Raw genomic sequence first — 13792 nt, 5'->3', positions numbered from 1 at the left:
TCTCCCTCACCCCAAATGGGTGCTGGACCCCATGCAGGGAGAGAGAAACATCAACCAGGGGGGCTTTGCAGCTCAGGAGGAGCAAAACATCCCTGGTGTCACCCTGCTGGGGACAAGGCTGTTCTGCCACCACCCTGCCGTGGCTGTGAAGAGGCATTTGAGACCCACAGAGGCCCCCCTGCCGCCAGCCCCAGCCTCACCTGACCCTGGCAGCTCCGCTGTGGAAAGGGACGCAGCTGGGAGGACCCCTGGGCTGGACCGCTTTGAGGGGCTCGGGGGGAAGAGCAGGGGGTGCTGCCCACCCGCTTGGTTTGGAGCAGCTGGGGCAGGGGCCATAGTCAAAGCCAGGCTCGTGCATCCCAGGGAGGGATCACATGCAGCAGGGCCGGACAGGGGGGACTGGCCGTGGGTGAGAGGAGGGGACACCGAGGTGCACAAGTGCCCTTTCCCATGAGAAGGCTGCCCAAAAAAGACACCCCACCCTGTTCTGCTGCAACCCCCCTCCCCATAGCAAACTGGTGTTGAGACTGGGCTTATATAAAACACATAAAAGAGGCAGCTCATAGGAAAGGGCTCTGGGATGGGAAGCAGCAGAGGGCTGGACGGGGATGGGGTCAGAGCGAGCCCCCCTGCCTCCAGCACCCCCCAGCTGTGCCCTGCACGGGAAACAGCAGCTCTGGCAGCTGGATGAAGAGTGACAACACGGCACAGCTGGACAGTAATAGGTCCTGTGGCCATCGGGCGATCCGTAGGCTCCCGGTACAGGTAGAAAACAAAATTAATTAATTAATTATAGAAAAGAGAAGCAGCCTAATGTAGGGGTGTCCCTGCGGCGGGGCGGCGAGCGGGGGGGGGCTCGCTTATCTGTCGTTGAGCTGCGGGGAGTTTGTCCGCTCCTCCTCGTCCTCCTTGTCATCCTTCATGCCTTTAAGTCGCTGGCGGGCGAAGTCCTCAAACACAATGTCGTCGTCACTGGCAGGGACACAGGGACAGGGCGTGATGGGGGAAGGTGGGGTGCAAGGGAGCCCCCCTCCCGCACTGCACAACTCAACTGCACCCCCACCGTGTTCCAGTAGCCCAGGGGGCTCCTGAACACCCCCATCCTTCAGCAAACAGCCTTAGTTTTCAAAGCTCTATTAATTGTTGGGCAACGCACTCAAAAAAAGCCCCCAAGCCCCCCAGGGAAGGATGCACAGCCCCAGAGCAGCGGGTGCAGCATCACCAGGGCTGTCAGCAGTGTTTGCCCCACTCTGGAGGGAACACAGCCCTGGAGGGAGGAGCTGGGTGGTTAAAGCCCCCTGGAACCTCGCAAACACACCACCAGCCCCAGGGGACGCCATGGGGCAAAGCCCTCCCATCCCAACACACGATCCCGGCGGGCTCTTACTGCGGTGTCTCCTGTTTTTTGGAAAGCCATGCAGGGAAGGGAGAGGGAGAAGAGAGAGGGGGATGGCATGCATCATGCATTACAGGTGACGTGCAGGGGGGTTAGTCACATGTGCTGATGCCATGGCACGGCGGGCATTAGTGTGTTAGAGGGTGCCATGCAACTGCTGCCAAGGTCCTGCATTCCCACATGGAACGTGGGAACTGGGGAGGGGGGAGGATTTTAGTCTCTTACTTTGTATCAAGCTCTATCAGATTTGTATCTATGGGCGCTTCGTTCTCTGGAACTGAACAGAGGGATTGCACAGTCACGGGGTGGTCACTGCCATCCCACACTCCCCCCCAGGGTCATCACCACTGTCCCACTGAGCAAATGCAACCCCCCCAGGGTTTGGCTGCACCAGGGCGATAGGGACACCCCCATGGTTCTAACCCTGGGACCCAGTGAACAGGTCACCACAGGCTCAACAGAAGCCAAAAAGTGCCCTCCACACACCATCAGTGGCCCCCTCTGCCCCCACCTGCCCCCCAGGGATACTGCCCCCATGCCCCAGGGCACTCACTGTCCCGGTGTGCCGGCTCCTCCCTGGGTTTGGGATGCATCAGCGTGAAGGGCAGCTCCACTGCCACGTCGCTGCAAGAGATGCCAGAGTAAAGCATGGGCCTGCCTGCACTCTGCAGGCAGAGTCGGGCAGATTTGAGGGTGGAGGGCAAGGACAGAACAGCACCCCCATTTCAGCTGCTGCAGAGCCCACAAAGCTGCTAAAACCTGCTGCTCGGCAGCTCTCGTGCCTCTTGGCTGAGCTTGACCCCAGGCAGGGGGGATCAGCACAGCCCCCCCGGGATGTAGGGAGGCAGGAGGGAGAGCAGCATGGCAGAAATCTGTCTTTTAGCAGCTTAAAGGATCCAAATCCCTTGGGTTTAGGCTGTGGCTGGCAGTGCCATGGGAATGGCAGGAGGTGCACCAAGTTTCCCAGTGCTCAGCAGGCACGGGGGGTGGCAGGGTGGCACAGCCCGAGCTGCTCCAGGGACAGGGTAGGACAGGGCTCAGACAGAAAAGTGTCCCCCACAGGGAGGGCAAGCAGGCCCCGTGGTCCCTGTAGGACCCCATGGTCGGGGAGCACCATGAGGATGAAGTCCTGGAAAGCTCCAGAGACTCTCCTCCCCATATCTGAAGATGCTCAGCCCAAAGGAGCCACCTCCATGCTCTGGTGACAGTCCCCAGCAGCACCCACTGCCCCTCTCTCTAGTCTGGGGAGGGGGATGCAGGGTCCAAACACTGCCAGCATCCCCAGCCTCGCCACCCTGACCCACCTCTGGCAAGTTTTGGCTTTGGGTGAGACAGCATCCCCAGCGCAGTGGCATCCCAAGGACAAGCATGGGGTCAGGGTGGCAGCACCCTGAGGGGCTGAGGGGTGCCAGTGGGGGGCTGCAGCAGGGACTGTGGGGTGTTGAGGGGAGCGGGGTGTTACCTGGAGGCGAGGTCTCCCAGCAGGCTGGCATGGGTCAAAGGAGACAACACATTAGTCACTGTCCCCCCAAGGACATGCAGCCTCCCCCCACTTTTGTCCCCCCATGTGCTGCTGAGTCCCAAGGGAGCTCTAAGGGAGTGATGGGCCCCACCTGCAGCACAGATCAGTCCCAAGGAGATCAAGGGAAGAGAGGAGGTATGGCACGGTGTGGGAGTCCCCAACACTCACCCTCCTCGTGACACCACCAGCTTCACCTTCACCTTGTAGGAAACGATGATGCCCAGGATCTCCTTGTTGGCTCCATCTCTTAACCTGGAGGAACAGGAAGGTGGGCATCATTGAAGGAACAGCAATGGGGACCAGCCCCCCGTCATCCTGAAGGTCCCCCCACGGGGTGTCCTCCACCCCAAGCATCACCCCTGGAACAGGGGCTGGATGCCCACCAGGGCCAGGTCCTGCCCCCGTGTTGCCAGGGGACAGGAGCCCTGGGGGGTGGAGGGGCTCACAGCGTGCTGGAGGCCAGGTTGGTGTCCTCGTGCTTGAGCTTCCCATCCAGTGCCAGCCCCCGCTTCTCCCGGTTGTTGGCAAGGAAGGGGGTCAGGGTGTAGACTTTGCAGAAGGTCGAGCTCGGGGCCACCATATCACTGGAGATGACAGCAACCATCAGCCAGAGCCCCAGCTGCCCACAGCCCCACAGGTCACCCTGGACATCTCCATCCCAGCTTGGTTAACTTCTCCACATATTTCCATCCCTGCCCCAGCCTGGTGAACATCTCCTTCATGAGGGATGCAGAAGGTGATTTCCCTAAGATGCCACCAAAAGAAAGGTCTCAACCTCCCTGTTCCTCCCATCAGTTCCTGCTTGCTGAGTGCAATGTCCCACCACAGCTGCACTGGGGCGGGAGATCTCCAAGGCTCCCCCAAGGGTCCCCTGAGGTCTCCAGGGCCCCTAATGTCCCCAAGGATCCATCACTCACTCAGCGTCCTCCACAGCCACCGGGCACTTGTACTGGGCGGTGTTGAAGAGGCAGATGTCTGCATACTGGCGCACTGGGGCGAGACACAGAGAGATGGGGGTCAGGATAGGGATGGGGACAGGGACACCACTGAGGGGGGATGTGGCCCTGCTCCTCACCTGAGATCTTGATCTTCTTCACGGTCTTGTTGGTGTTGTTGGTGACGTGGACGTTGACGCTGATGGGCTCTCCGTGGTAGTAGATCTGCAGGGGAGCAGAGCAGGGGGAAGGTGAGGTCCCTGGGGTCACTCCACCAGTGTCCCCTCCCCAGTCCTTGCCCACCTCCTTGTCCAGGGAGGCCTCGAGGTGCAGCGGTTTGTCTGACATGAGGAACTGCCGGGTGGTCTCTGCCATGGGCTGGGGGCCAGGCCGCTCCGGCGCATACTGGACCTTCCGAATCACCAGGCGCACCGAGTTCCTGAAGGAGACAGCGAGAGGAGAACCCAGGCGCTTGGCTGCCCACAGACCACCCTCCTTCTTGGCCCATTTTGGGTGAAATCCCTCTTTCCTTCTGGTCTGCTGTGTCAAAAAGATGCTATGGGAGGCCTCAGATGCATGCCCACCAGGGCTGCAAGGGGGCAGCCCCCTGGCTAGGCCAGGTTGCCCACAGCAAGCATTGGGCTCCTTGCTCAGTGCCTCCATCCCAGCCCCAGGATCATCTCTGACCCAACACTACCCTGGAGAGCAGGTCCATTCTGGAGGACAACTCCATTCCATCCCCATCCCTCCCAAGGTGGGTAACAAAGCAGGGTGCCCCTTCCCTGCTGCCAGTACCCCTAGGGATGCCACTTCCATCTGGGCTGCACAGATCCTCTCCACTCACCTCTTGTGGATCTTCTCCTCCAGGTTCTCAGCACAGAAAGCTTTGACCTCATAGTCCACCCCACAGGCCTGGAAACCAGGAAGGGGGAGAGGGAGGCAGGGAAACCCCTTTGCACCTGCCCAAGAGGTGAGCCCAGCAGCAGCCATCCCCCACAGCCCGGTGGCATGGGAACATGGGGGCCCTTACCTTCCCCGTGTCCTCTGGGCCCGGCTGCAGCGTGACAGAGCAAGGCAGGTTGGGGGGGATCTGGAGGGGAAAGAGGGGTGAGGAGCTTCTCGGGGGGCTGCCAGCACTTCCCTTTCCTGCCCAGACTGGAAGGCAGGAAATGTCCCCGGGGCAGGGGTCACAGTCCCCTCCAGCCCCAGCAGTGCTGCCCCCTGCCCCCCACCTCGAAGGTGAAGGGGTAGGCATGCTCGCCCAGCTTCTTGATGAGCCGCTCCTGCAGCCGCGTCAGGGGCTTCTTCTCCTCGGGGACCGGCGGGAAGGCCTGAGAGTTGGCCACGAACAGGTCCTTGCGGAAGGTCAGCCCCAGCACGTCCAGGTCCTCGCGGCCATAGCGGAACGCGCAGGTCAGCGTCACGAACACTGGGGAGGGCGACAAGGGCAGGGTGCTGGCAGGGTGGCATCATGGTGGGGGGCACCTCGGAGAGATCCATGGGGGCTCATGCCAGTCCCACCAGCACCAGGAAGCAGTGGTGGCCTGAGGACACGCCGTGATGGGGAGATGGGGATACAGCAGCCACCTGTGCCACCTTGGGGTGCCCACCACAGCACTCCCGTCCTCCACAGGACAGGGCACCCTCCGTGGGGACAAGGGGCTGGAAAATGTCACCCAAGGGCCTAGAGATGCCAACGCCTGGGTAGGACTGTGTGAGGACACCAGCCTCCCCGTGTGGCAGTGCAACCTCTGTGGCCCCAGGGATCCTGCGGGGAGCTATTACCTTTTCTCTCCTTCAGGTATTCAGGATCCACAAGCACCACTCCATCTGCAAGGGAAAAGCCAGGTCAGAGACACATCACCAGGACATGGGGACACACTGACAGGGCCAGGAAATACCATGGCAGAGTTAGGGGACATGATGACAGGGTCAGGGGACACAGCTGGGAGGGGACACACACACTGTCAGGGTCAGGAGACACACTGGTAGGGTTGGGGGGAACGTATAGGCAAGTTTGGGGGGACACCAACAGGGTTAAGGGGGTACTTGCCCCTCTTTTACTCAGAGAAGCATCACCTCCTAGCTGCCAGCTGAAGGGTGAGGAGGCTGAAGGCTGGGGAGGGACATGCTGGCAGCAGGGGGACATTCGGCACCCACCACACCCAGGGCATGTGCAAAGCCACCGGGGGACATGAATATTATCCCAAACCAGCTGTTTTCTGCTCCCCAAAATCCTTCCTCCAAGACAGGCCCAGCCACCCCAACATGTGTGTCTCCACCCAGCTGAGCCCCCCCTTCCTGCCCCCACATACCCACGGGGTCCACCACGTCGATGTGATCCACAAAATCCCTCTTCCCCAGGTAGACAGTGAGCTGTGGGGGGGACAGGGGTGTCCAGATCAGCCCCCCCAGGGTGCCCCCATGTAGTCAATCACCCACTGAGGTCCATGTTCCCCATGATCCCCATGTGTCACCCTGACCCTGAGGCACCCAAAAGCCAATGCCCCTCTATCCTAGGCAAAGCCTGGAACCCCTCCAGCTGTACCCAGAGCTGGAGAAACTTTCCCTCTGGGGACACTTGGGTGGCACCCTAGCAGCTTTTCCCCCTCTGTGGGACAGAGATGAGCCCCCAAGTGCCACCCTCCCACCTTTCTCCTGATGGGGAAACTGAGGCACAGGGCAGGCAGTTGCCAGGCAGGTGCCGTGAGCCCCTGCTGCCAGACCCAAAACCCCACAGGCAGGTTTTGCCTGCATGCCAGCACCCCAAAACCCGTCTGCTCAACCCCAACCTGAGAAAAGCCCCCTCAACCCCACTGTGCCTCAGTCTCCCTTCCCGCTGCCATGACAGGGCAGCTTTGGGGTGCAGACTGTCCCCACTCCCAGCCATGCCTGTCCCCCCATGGCTGCCCCTGCCATGTGCCCCTTACCTTCCCGTTGGGACTGGCTTTCTTAAACACCCTGCAAAACAGCAAAGGGGGGTTAGTGCTGGAGGGGGCACCCTCATCCTTCACCCTATGGGAACAGCCCCCAGACACCCCCTCAAATTTCCTCTGCAAGATCCCACAGAGACACGGGAGAAGGATGTGGGTCCAACATGCCACTGCCGGGAATGCCGGAGCGTTCCCAGCCTGTCTGCTGCAGGCAGGGAGCAGGCAGAGGCAGGCAGGGCTCCCTCGCCCGGCGCTGCTGGATTTCAGAGCCTGCCCTGGCACGAAGCCACCCATAATGGGTTCTCCTCGGATAATCCCTCCTCGCCTTTAAATTCCATTAAAACCATCCGGGAAGATTAGCAGTGGTGGTTCAGGCTGGAAAAAAAACAATTTCCTAGGGCAGCTGCTCGGCTCTGCCAAAATGCCTGGGGCTGCTCCAGGATGATGGGCCCTCAGCCATCCCACTGCCCGCACCCAGCCGAGAGGGTGCCACTGCAGGGGTGACCACCTTGGCAATGGCATGGGATACAGCAGGAGATGTGTGGGCACGCCCCTCATCCCCATATTCCTGAAATCCTGTGTCCCCTCTTCCCTGTGTGCCTGCATCTCCACATCCCAGCATCCCCATATCCCTGCATATCTGTGTTCCTGCATTTCCACATCCCTGTATTCCCATGTCCCCACATCCCATCCCCTCGAGAGCTGTGGAGCCCAGCATGGCCTGGTCAAGCTCTGCCCAGGAAACAGGATCCAGCCCAGATGAGTGAGCATGTGGTTTAGGGTCCCCAGGACCCCTTATTCCCTCAACCCCAGACATGCCTCAGGAACACTCTGCCAGGCACATAAAACATTGGGACACCCTGCTGGCTGTCCCAAGCCACTGGGAATGTCAGGAACATCCCACTAGCACTTCCCAGGTGGCTTTTCCTTGCGGAGTGGTGGGGGTTGACTTTTCCCAGCTGAGATGGGACAGCACTTCAACAGTGGGATGCCTATCATGAGGGTTTACTGGCACTGTGGTGAGGGTGGGACCTGCACCAGTGCAAGGGAAGATGGAATTCATGGGAATGCTGCTCCAGTTAAAAAACTGGGGAGATAAAGGGCCCAATTTGGCACAGAAAGGCATCAGCACCCCACAATCAATTGGGTTTGAAGGCCTTGGGGTATCAGAGCACCCAGCTTCCAGAGCCAGGGATAGAGGGGTGATGGATGCATCCTCCTGAGAGCCCAGAGCAACCCACAGCAGGGTTTCCTGGGCAATTAACGAGGCATTACATAAAAACAAGGATGGGGAACATCCTCTGCCAGCCTGTCACCCCACACTTCCCCAGCAGCCCAGACCCAGGGGAGACCCCAGAGAGCGTCCAGCAGGCCGGATCCCAACCCAAGCTGTGCCGGGAAGCCCCGGAAAAGGTGTCCAAGGCTAGAGGCTCAACGTGTGCAGCTTGCAGCCCCTCGGGACGGGGCGATGCTCCTGCCCAGCCCTCGGGACACTGACAGAGCTGCTAATGAACCCAAGAGAGCAGATCGATGGTGGGCGGTACGGGAAGCTGAGGCTCACTGCCCCGCCTGGCACCCACCCCACGCCAGGCAGGAGCCACACAGAGCCCGAGACCTGCACAGCCCCACAGTGGGGGTGCAGGAGCCACACACAGCTCCACATTATGGATGCAAGAGCCCCACACTGGGGATGCAGAAGCCCCACATTATAGGTGCAGAAGCTTCACAGAATTCAAGACCAACACAGCCCCACACTGGGGGTACGGGAGCCCCACACAGCTCCCTATTACAGGTGCAGGAGTCCCACAGAGGCTGAGCCCCACGCTGTGGGTGCAGCAGCCCTGCCTGGCCCCACCCCACGGGTGCAGGAGCTCGGATCTCCCCAGATTCACGTCCCAGGGGCCAGGTCTCCCCAGAAGCACCCATGAGAGAAGGGAAGGGGCATGTGGGGAAGTGGTGGCCTCTTGCTGTCAGGGGGGTGACCCTCGCCCGCCACCGGATCTAGAGGGAGGGAAGGAGGAAGCGTGAAGCCATCCCTCCCCCTTCAGCCCTTCCTGGTGTCGAAACACTGGAGACACAAGGCAGGAAGTGGCGGCCGCCGCTGCCCATCGGGCACTTGGGGCCCCATGCCATGGGCTGGCAGGCCCCATGCCCCTTGAGACCCTGGCAAGCTGCCGCATAGCCAGATCCCACTCTCCTACCCTCCCCCTGCCATAGATCCCATCCCTTAATGAGCTCATTAGGCACCCAGCCAGGGCTAACGATGACTTTATTGAGTGGCCAATAATTGAGTGGGGTCCACTGGATCTCAATTGAGAAGATTTACCAGGATTTGATTCCCCTGGGCATCGGAGCAGAGTCTGATGGCAATACCATCGATTACCTTTGAACCCAGGGCGGAGGAGTCGGGGTTTTCACCGGCTCTCACACTAACGAGGTTGGCGGGCGGCTCTAATTAGCCAGAGCCACGTTAGAAGGGACCTCCAGGGATAAGGAGCCGCCAGAAACCACATCACACAATCCCGCGGTGGCGGCTGGTGGCTCCATGCCAGCCATGCCAGGATGAGCCCGGAGCACCGTGCCAGCCCATCCCAAAGCTGAAGCATCCCACAGGCCTAATGCTGCATCCATCCATCTATCCCCTGCCAGGCTCAGCAGCAGCATCCCCCACCCAGGTTGGAGCTCCACCGACTTCCTTGGCAAGGAAATGCCTTGGCTGTGGGATCCGGGATGTGTCTGGATCCTGCTGTTATTACCAGAGTTTGCTCTCTAAACAACATCCAGGAAGCAGGAGTCTCCCGTCCTGGGCCACCTTCCAGGGCTTCTTATCTTCCTAGTGGAGATCCCTGTCCTGGTCCCAGATCCTATGGCTTCATCTGAGGGAACGAATGGGATAGCAGAGGGACTGGGCTGCCCTGGCACAGTGGGATGCTGCAGAGGGGCTGGATGGGACCATGGAGTGCCAGGAAGAGTGCGAGGCATGCCTGGTGCAAACCAAGATGGGCTCTGCTGCACCAGGATCACCACAGTGCTTCCCAGCCACTGGGAAACCACCCCCGAGCCACCAGCCAGGAATCCCAGTGTCCGGGCATCCCACGAGGGGCAGTGGCTGCCCTGGCTGGGTGCTGGGTGGGAAGAGCCAGGAAGGGTGATCAGTAATGCCAACAGCCACCAACTCTTTCTTCCATGGAGCTGCTTACTCCAGATCTTCCCACTGCAGGGCTCGGTGGCTCTCAGAAAAAGTGGGGTGACACAGAAGGAAATCAGCAGAAATGGGCTTTTGGCGTGTCAGATGGTAAATGAGCTCCTGCAGCTCAACCTCCTGACCAATCCAAGTGGATTTGGGGTTGGAGATCCAAACTGGAGAGGAAGGAGGATTTGTCAGCCTAATTCTTCCCCTCCCCAGCTCCCTCTGTACGCGCTGCGTAGGCAGGGAGAAGATCAGCTCCTGCCCCTCCTGCCGGCATGCCTGCCGATGGGAATGCTGCTTAGTGCGCTCCCCCGGCACCCAGAAACCTCTGTGGGCTGAGCCAGCTCATCCCAGGGATTACACCCAAGGGTGGGGGGAACCCAAGGGGTGCTCCAGCCCCCTGATCGGAGGGGCTACTTGCCTGCTCCGGGGGTGCAACCTGCCAGTTCTCAAGGATTCGGGATGCGGAGCCAGGGGGAAGCAGATAGTATTGGCCACGCCTGGGGCACCAATACCCAGGCAGCCCATCCAGCAGGAACAGCCTCTCCCCAAAATGCTGGGGGGATTCAACAGGAACCCACAAATCCCATCCTGCCACCCCAAAACGCTGCAGTGTTTCTGGAAGGTTCTGCCCTGGCAATGCCGGACCCCCCCATCCTTCCCTCCTGCCACGGGCACGGCGAGGTCAGCAGTGGCACGGCAGCCCCCTGACCCCGATGCCCTGGGGACACAGGGGGTGAACAAGGGGAGGGCAGCGGTGCTGAGGGGTGAGTGGGAGCACCCTGAAATCCCTGGTGCTCCCCGATTAATGGCCTAGGGGACAGAAAGGGATTGGGGTGAGAAACGGGAGCATCAATCCCTTCGCCACCCCGGGGCCAACAGCCAGAGCCAGCCGGGGAGGGGGCCGGCAGAGGACACGGGGCTCTCCCCGAAATCCCGACAGCTCCTTCCCGGGATTGGCAGCCCGGCGGGTCCCTGCCACGCTCTGCCCCTGGAGCCCTGGGGGTCGCAGGGCGGCGGGGGGTCCCCAAAGGCCGGCAATCCCAAGGCAGCATTCCCGTGGGACGGAGCTGTCGCACGTCGTGTCCCCGCGCTCCAGGGCTGGCACGTGCCACAAGCGGGGGGGAGACACCAGCGCCTGGGTCCCCCCCATTCCCTCCCCCAAATCCCTCCGGGCTCCGTACCTGATGGGGAGGGAGCAGCGACACCCCCGAGCACCCCCCATGCCCCCGGCGTGGCGGAGACGGGACCCCCAAACACCCCCCGCCATCTCCGGGTCCCCACGGCCCCGCGGGGGCACCGCACACGGGCAGTCGGGGGACCCGGGGCAGCGCCCGTCCCACCCACCCCGCCGCGCCCGGGGCCGCCCCCGGGAGGTCCCGCTCCGTGCCGGTCCCGGTGCTCACTCACCGGGTGCCTTTGTCTCCCATGGCCCCGCCGATCCTGCGGGCTCAGCCGGGCAGCGCCGGCCGGGCTTGGAAAATTACTGGCTGTGCGCGGCGAGAGCGGCGCGGGGCGGGCGCGGGGCCCGGTGCGGCCCGGTGCGGCCCTGCTCGGAACCGCTCGGGCCGCCTCGGCAGCGCCCGGAACCGCTCGGCTCGGGCCGGGAGGACGGCGCTCGGGCCGGTTCGGAGGCGCTCGGAACCACTCGGGCCGGTTCGGAAAGACTCGGGGCAGTTCGGAGGCGCTCGGGGCCGCTCGGAGGCGCTCGGCAGGGCTCGGCCCGTCCCGGTTCCGGTGCGGGCGCTGCTGCCGCTGCCGCCGCTGCCGCCGCCGCCGCCGCCTCCGCCCGCCCCCGAGCGGCGGCCCCGGGAGGGGGGGCATGGACGGGCAGTGGGGAGAGGGCGGGAACGGCGGCGGGGGGGCTGCGGGGGGCCACACACACGGACGCACACACGGACACGGGTACACTGACAGGCACAGGGACACACAGACACAAACACAAACGCAGACACACACACAGACACAGGAACACACAGGCACACCCGTGGACACACAGAAACACACACAGGGACACAGACACACATGCACACGCAGATATGGATGGAAACAGATGTGTGTGCGCAGATGCAGTTGGACACACAGAGACACGTGTGTGAACAAAGACATTCTTGTGAACACGGGAGAACGCACAGAAACATGTCTGTAAACACACAGGTGTGAACACACACAGGGACGTGTGAACACAGAAATGTGTGAACACATGGACACTGGTGTGAACAGACACGGGCATGAAGACACAGGTATGAACATACAGAGACAGGTAAACAGAGACGTGTGTGCACAGACACAAACATGAGCAGACACCCGTGATTAAAACACACATAAAAGCACGCGTGCACAGACACGCACAGATGTGTAAACACACGTGGGTGAACACCCACCCCCCGATGTGCACACACACGTACACACCCCCACGTGCATGCACACACACGTGCACACACACCTGCACGCAGACGTGCACATCCCCATGTGCGCACGCGCACACGCGTGCACACACGCGTGTGTATACCCGCACACCCACACTGCTGTGCACACACACGTGCATACACTCCTGTGTGTACACACTCACCCATCCCCCCAAGTGCACGCACACGTGTATACACAGACACACGTCTACACACTCACGTGCACTCATACACTCATTTGCATATCCCTGCCCCGCCCCTGTCACGTCCCTCCTCCAATGGGATCCTGCCTTCCATGCAGACAGCCCCGCTCCTCCCTTCTCATTGGCTGCCTGCCCTTCCCGCCCGCCCCCTGCCGCAGAGCAGCCAATGGGGGAGCGGCCTCCGGGTAATCCTATTGGCATCTCCAGGTGACCCCGGTGGCACTTCCAGGTGATCCGCCCTGGTGGCATCTCCAGGTGACCCCGGTGACACCTCCAGGCCGCTGAAGAACCCCCTCCCGGTCCTGCCCCCATGGCCACTCTTGGGGCCGAGGGGCGTCACTTGGGGATGCCCAGGTGGGGTGTCCAGGGCACACCCGCTCACTCCCGGGGGACACGTGCACCCCACCTTAGGGACACCCGGGAAGCAGGGACAGGGCGGTGACAGCCAGGACAGAGGGACAGCCAGGAAGCAAATCAGGGCTGAGCCCGAGGCGGGTGAGGGTCAGGAGGGGGGCCGTTATATCCCACGTGCATCCAGGAAGGCGAAGGGATGTCACCAAGGGCACGGAGTTATCGGTGGCAGAGGCTGGAGTGGGGCAGCTCCTGGTTGAGGGCCCCAGGCCCTGCTCTGGGACTGGTTTGAAGGATTAAAGGATTTAATCCCAGGATTTGAACCGCAGCTGGGAGCAGGGAGGGTGGAGGGAGCACTTGGTAGTTTGGGCAGATTTTCACTCCAATTTTGGCAGCTTGGGCAGCACCAGCACGTGCCAGCACCAAACCCTCTGGGCACTTCTCCTGCATCAAATTCCGTGGCCCAGGATAAACTGTCATATTGGGCTGGGATGAAAGCGGATAATAAATTGCTCCTTAGCAGGATGGTGGGAATGAAAACCACAGCCCTGATGCGAAGGCAGACTGGGGGTTCTCCTGCCATTCCAGGGTGGCTGCTGGAGCCAGAGGAGCAGCCCAGCGCTGGATCCTGCCCCAATCCCAGCCCAGGCATAAAGGGGTCCCAGAACAGGCCCCATCCTGCATCCCAGCCTAGGATTCCACTGCGGTCCCAGTCCAAGCTGGATCCTGCCCAGGCCCAGGTCCTGGCCAGGCAGGGGGAATCCCTACCTGGCAGATGGGGGTGGAAAGAGCATCTCAGAGGATTGGAGCATCCTGGGATTCTGGAACATTCCAGCAGGGAACAGGGCCTGGGG

The 13792-nt window shown here is 61.5% G+C and overlaps 1 protein-coding gene across 2 annotated transcripts; it reads right to left on the bottom strand.

The window, feature by feature from the left end:
- Positions 1-208: 208 nt before the first annotated feature.
- ARRB1 (arrestin beta 1) lies at positions 209-11611 on the bottom strand. Of its 2 annotated transcripts, XM_027888266.1 has the most exons (17): positions 11387-11611; positions 6784-6814; positions 6169-6229; positions 5639-5683; positions 5086-5282; positions 4884-4943; positions 4698-4765; positions 4157-4292; positions 3994-4078; positions 3836-3908; positions 3365-3502; positions 3087-3170; positions 2859-2882; positions 1950-2020; positions 1622-1673; positions 865-972; positions 209-759 (listed from the first exon to the last, which is right to left on the bottom strand). In XM_027888266.1, exons 1-17 carry the CDS (start codon positions 11404-11406, stop codon positions 615-617), a joined length of 1398 nt encoding a protein of 465 aa, XP_027744067.1. In that variant the 5' UTR covers positions 11407-11611; the 3' UTR covers positions 209-614. The 2 variants fall into 2 exon arrangements, with proteins under 2 accessions (XP_027744067.1, XP_027744068.1); XM_027888267.1 differs by having other exon boundaries at positions 641-972.
- Between the last annotated feature and the right edge of the window lie 2181 nt (positions 11612-13792).

The sequence above is a fragment of the Empidonax traillii genome, unplaced genomic scaffold (genome assembly GCF_003031625.1).
Source record: "Empidonax traillii isolate 1590-97213 ecotype Southwest subspecies unplaced genomic scaffold, ASM303162v1 scaffold236:size2090792, whole genome shotgun sequence".
In the NCBI taxonomy this organism is placed as follows: Eukaryota; Metazoa; Chordata; class Aves; order Passeriformes; family Tyrannidae; genus Empidonax; species Empidonax traillii.
The sequence above is the reverse complement of the archived record's forward strand: the minus strand, read 5'-3'. Positions and strand labels throughout refer to the sequence as shown.

Excerpts from the sequence above, each read along its gene's own strand:
- ARRB1 (XM_027888266.1), bottom strand. The coding sequence starts at position 11,406 with ATGGGAGACAAAGGCACCCG. Across the intron at positions 6,815-11,386 it reads ATGGGAGACAAAGGCACCCG|GGTGTTTAAGAAAGCCAGTC; the intron begins GTGAGTGAGCAC and ends GCTGTTTTGCAG. Across the intron at positions 5,283-5,638 it reads ATACCTGAAGGAGAGAAAAG|TGTTCGTGACGCTGACCTGC; the intron begins GTAATAGCTCCC and ends CGCCCTCCCCAG.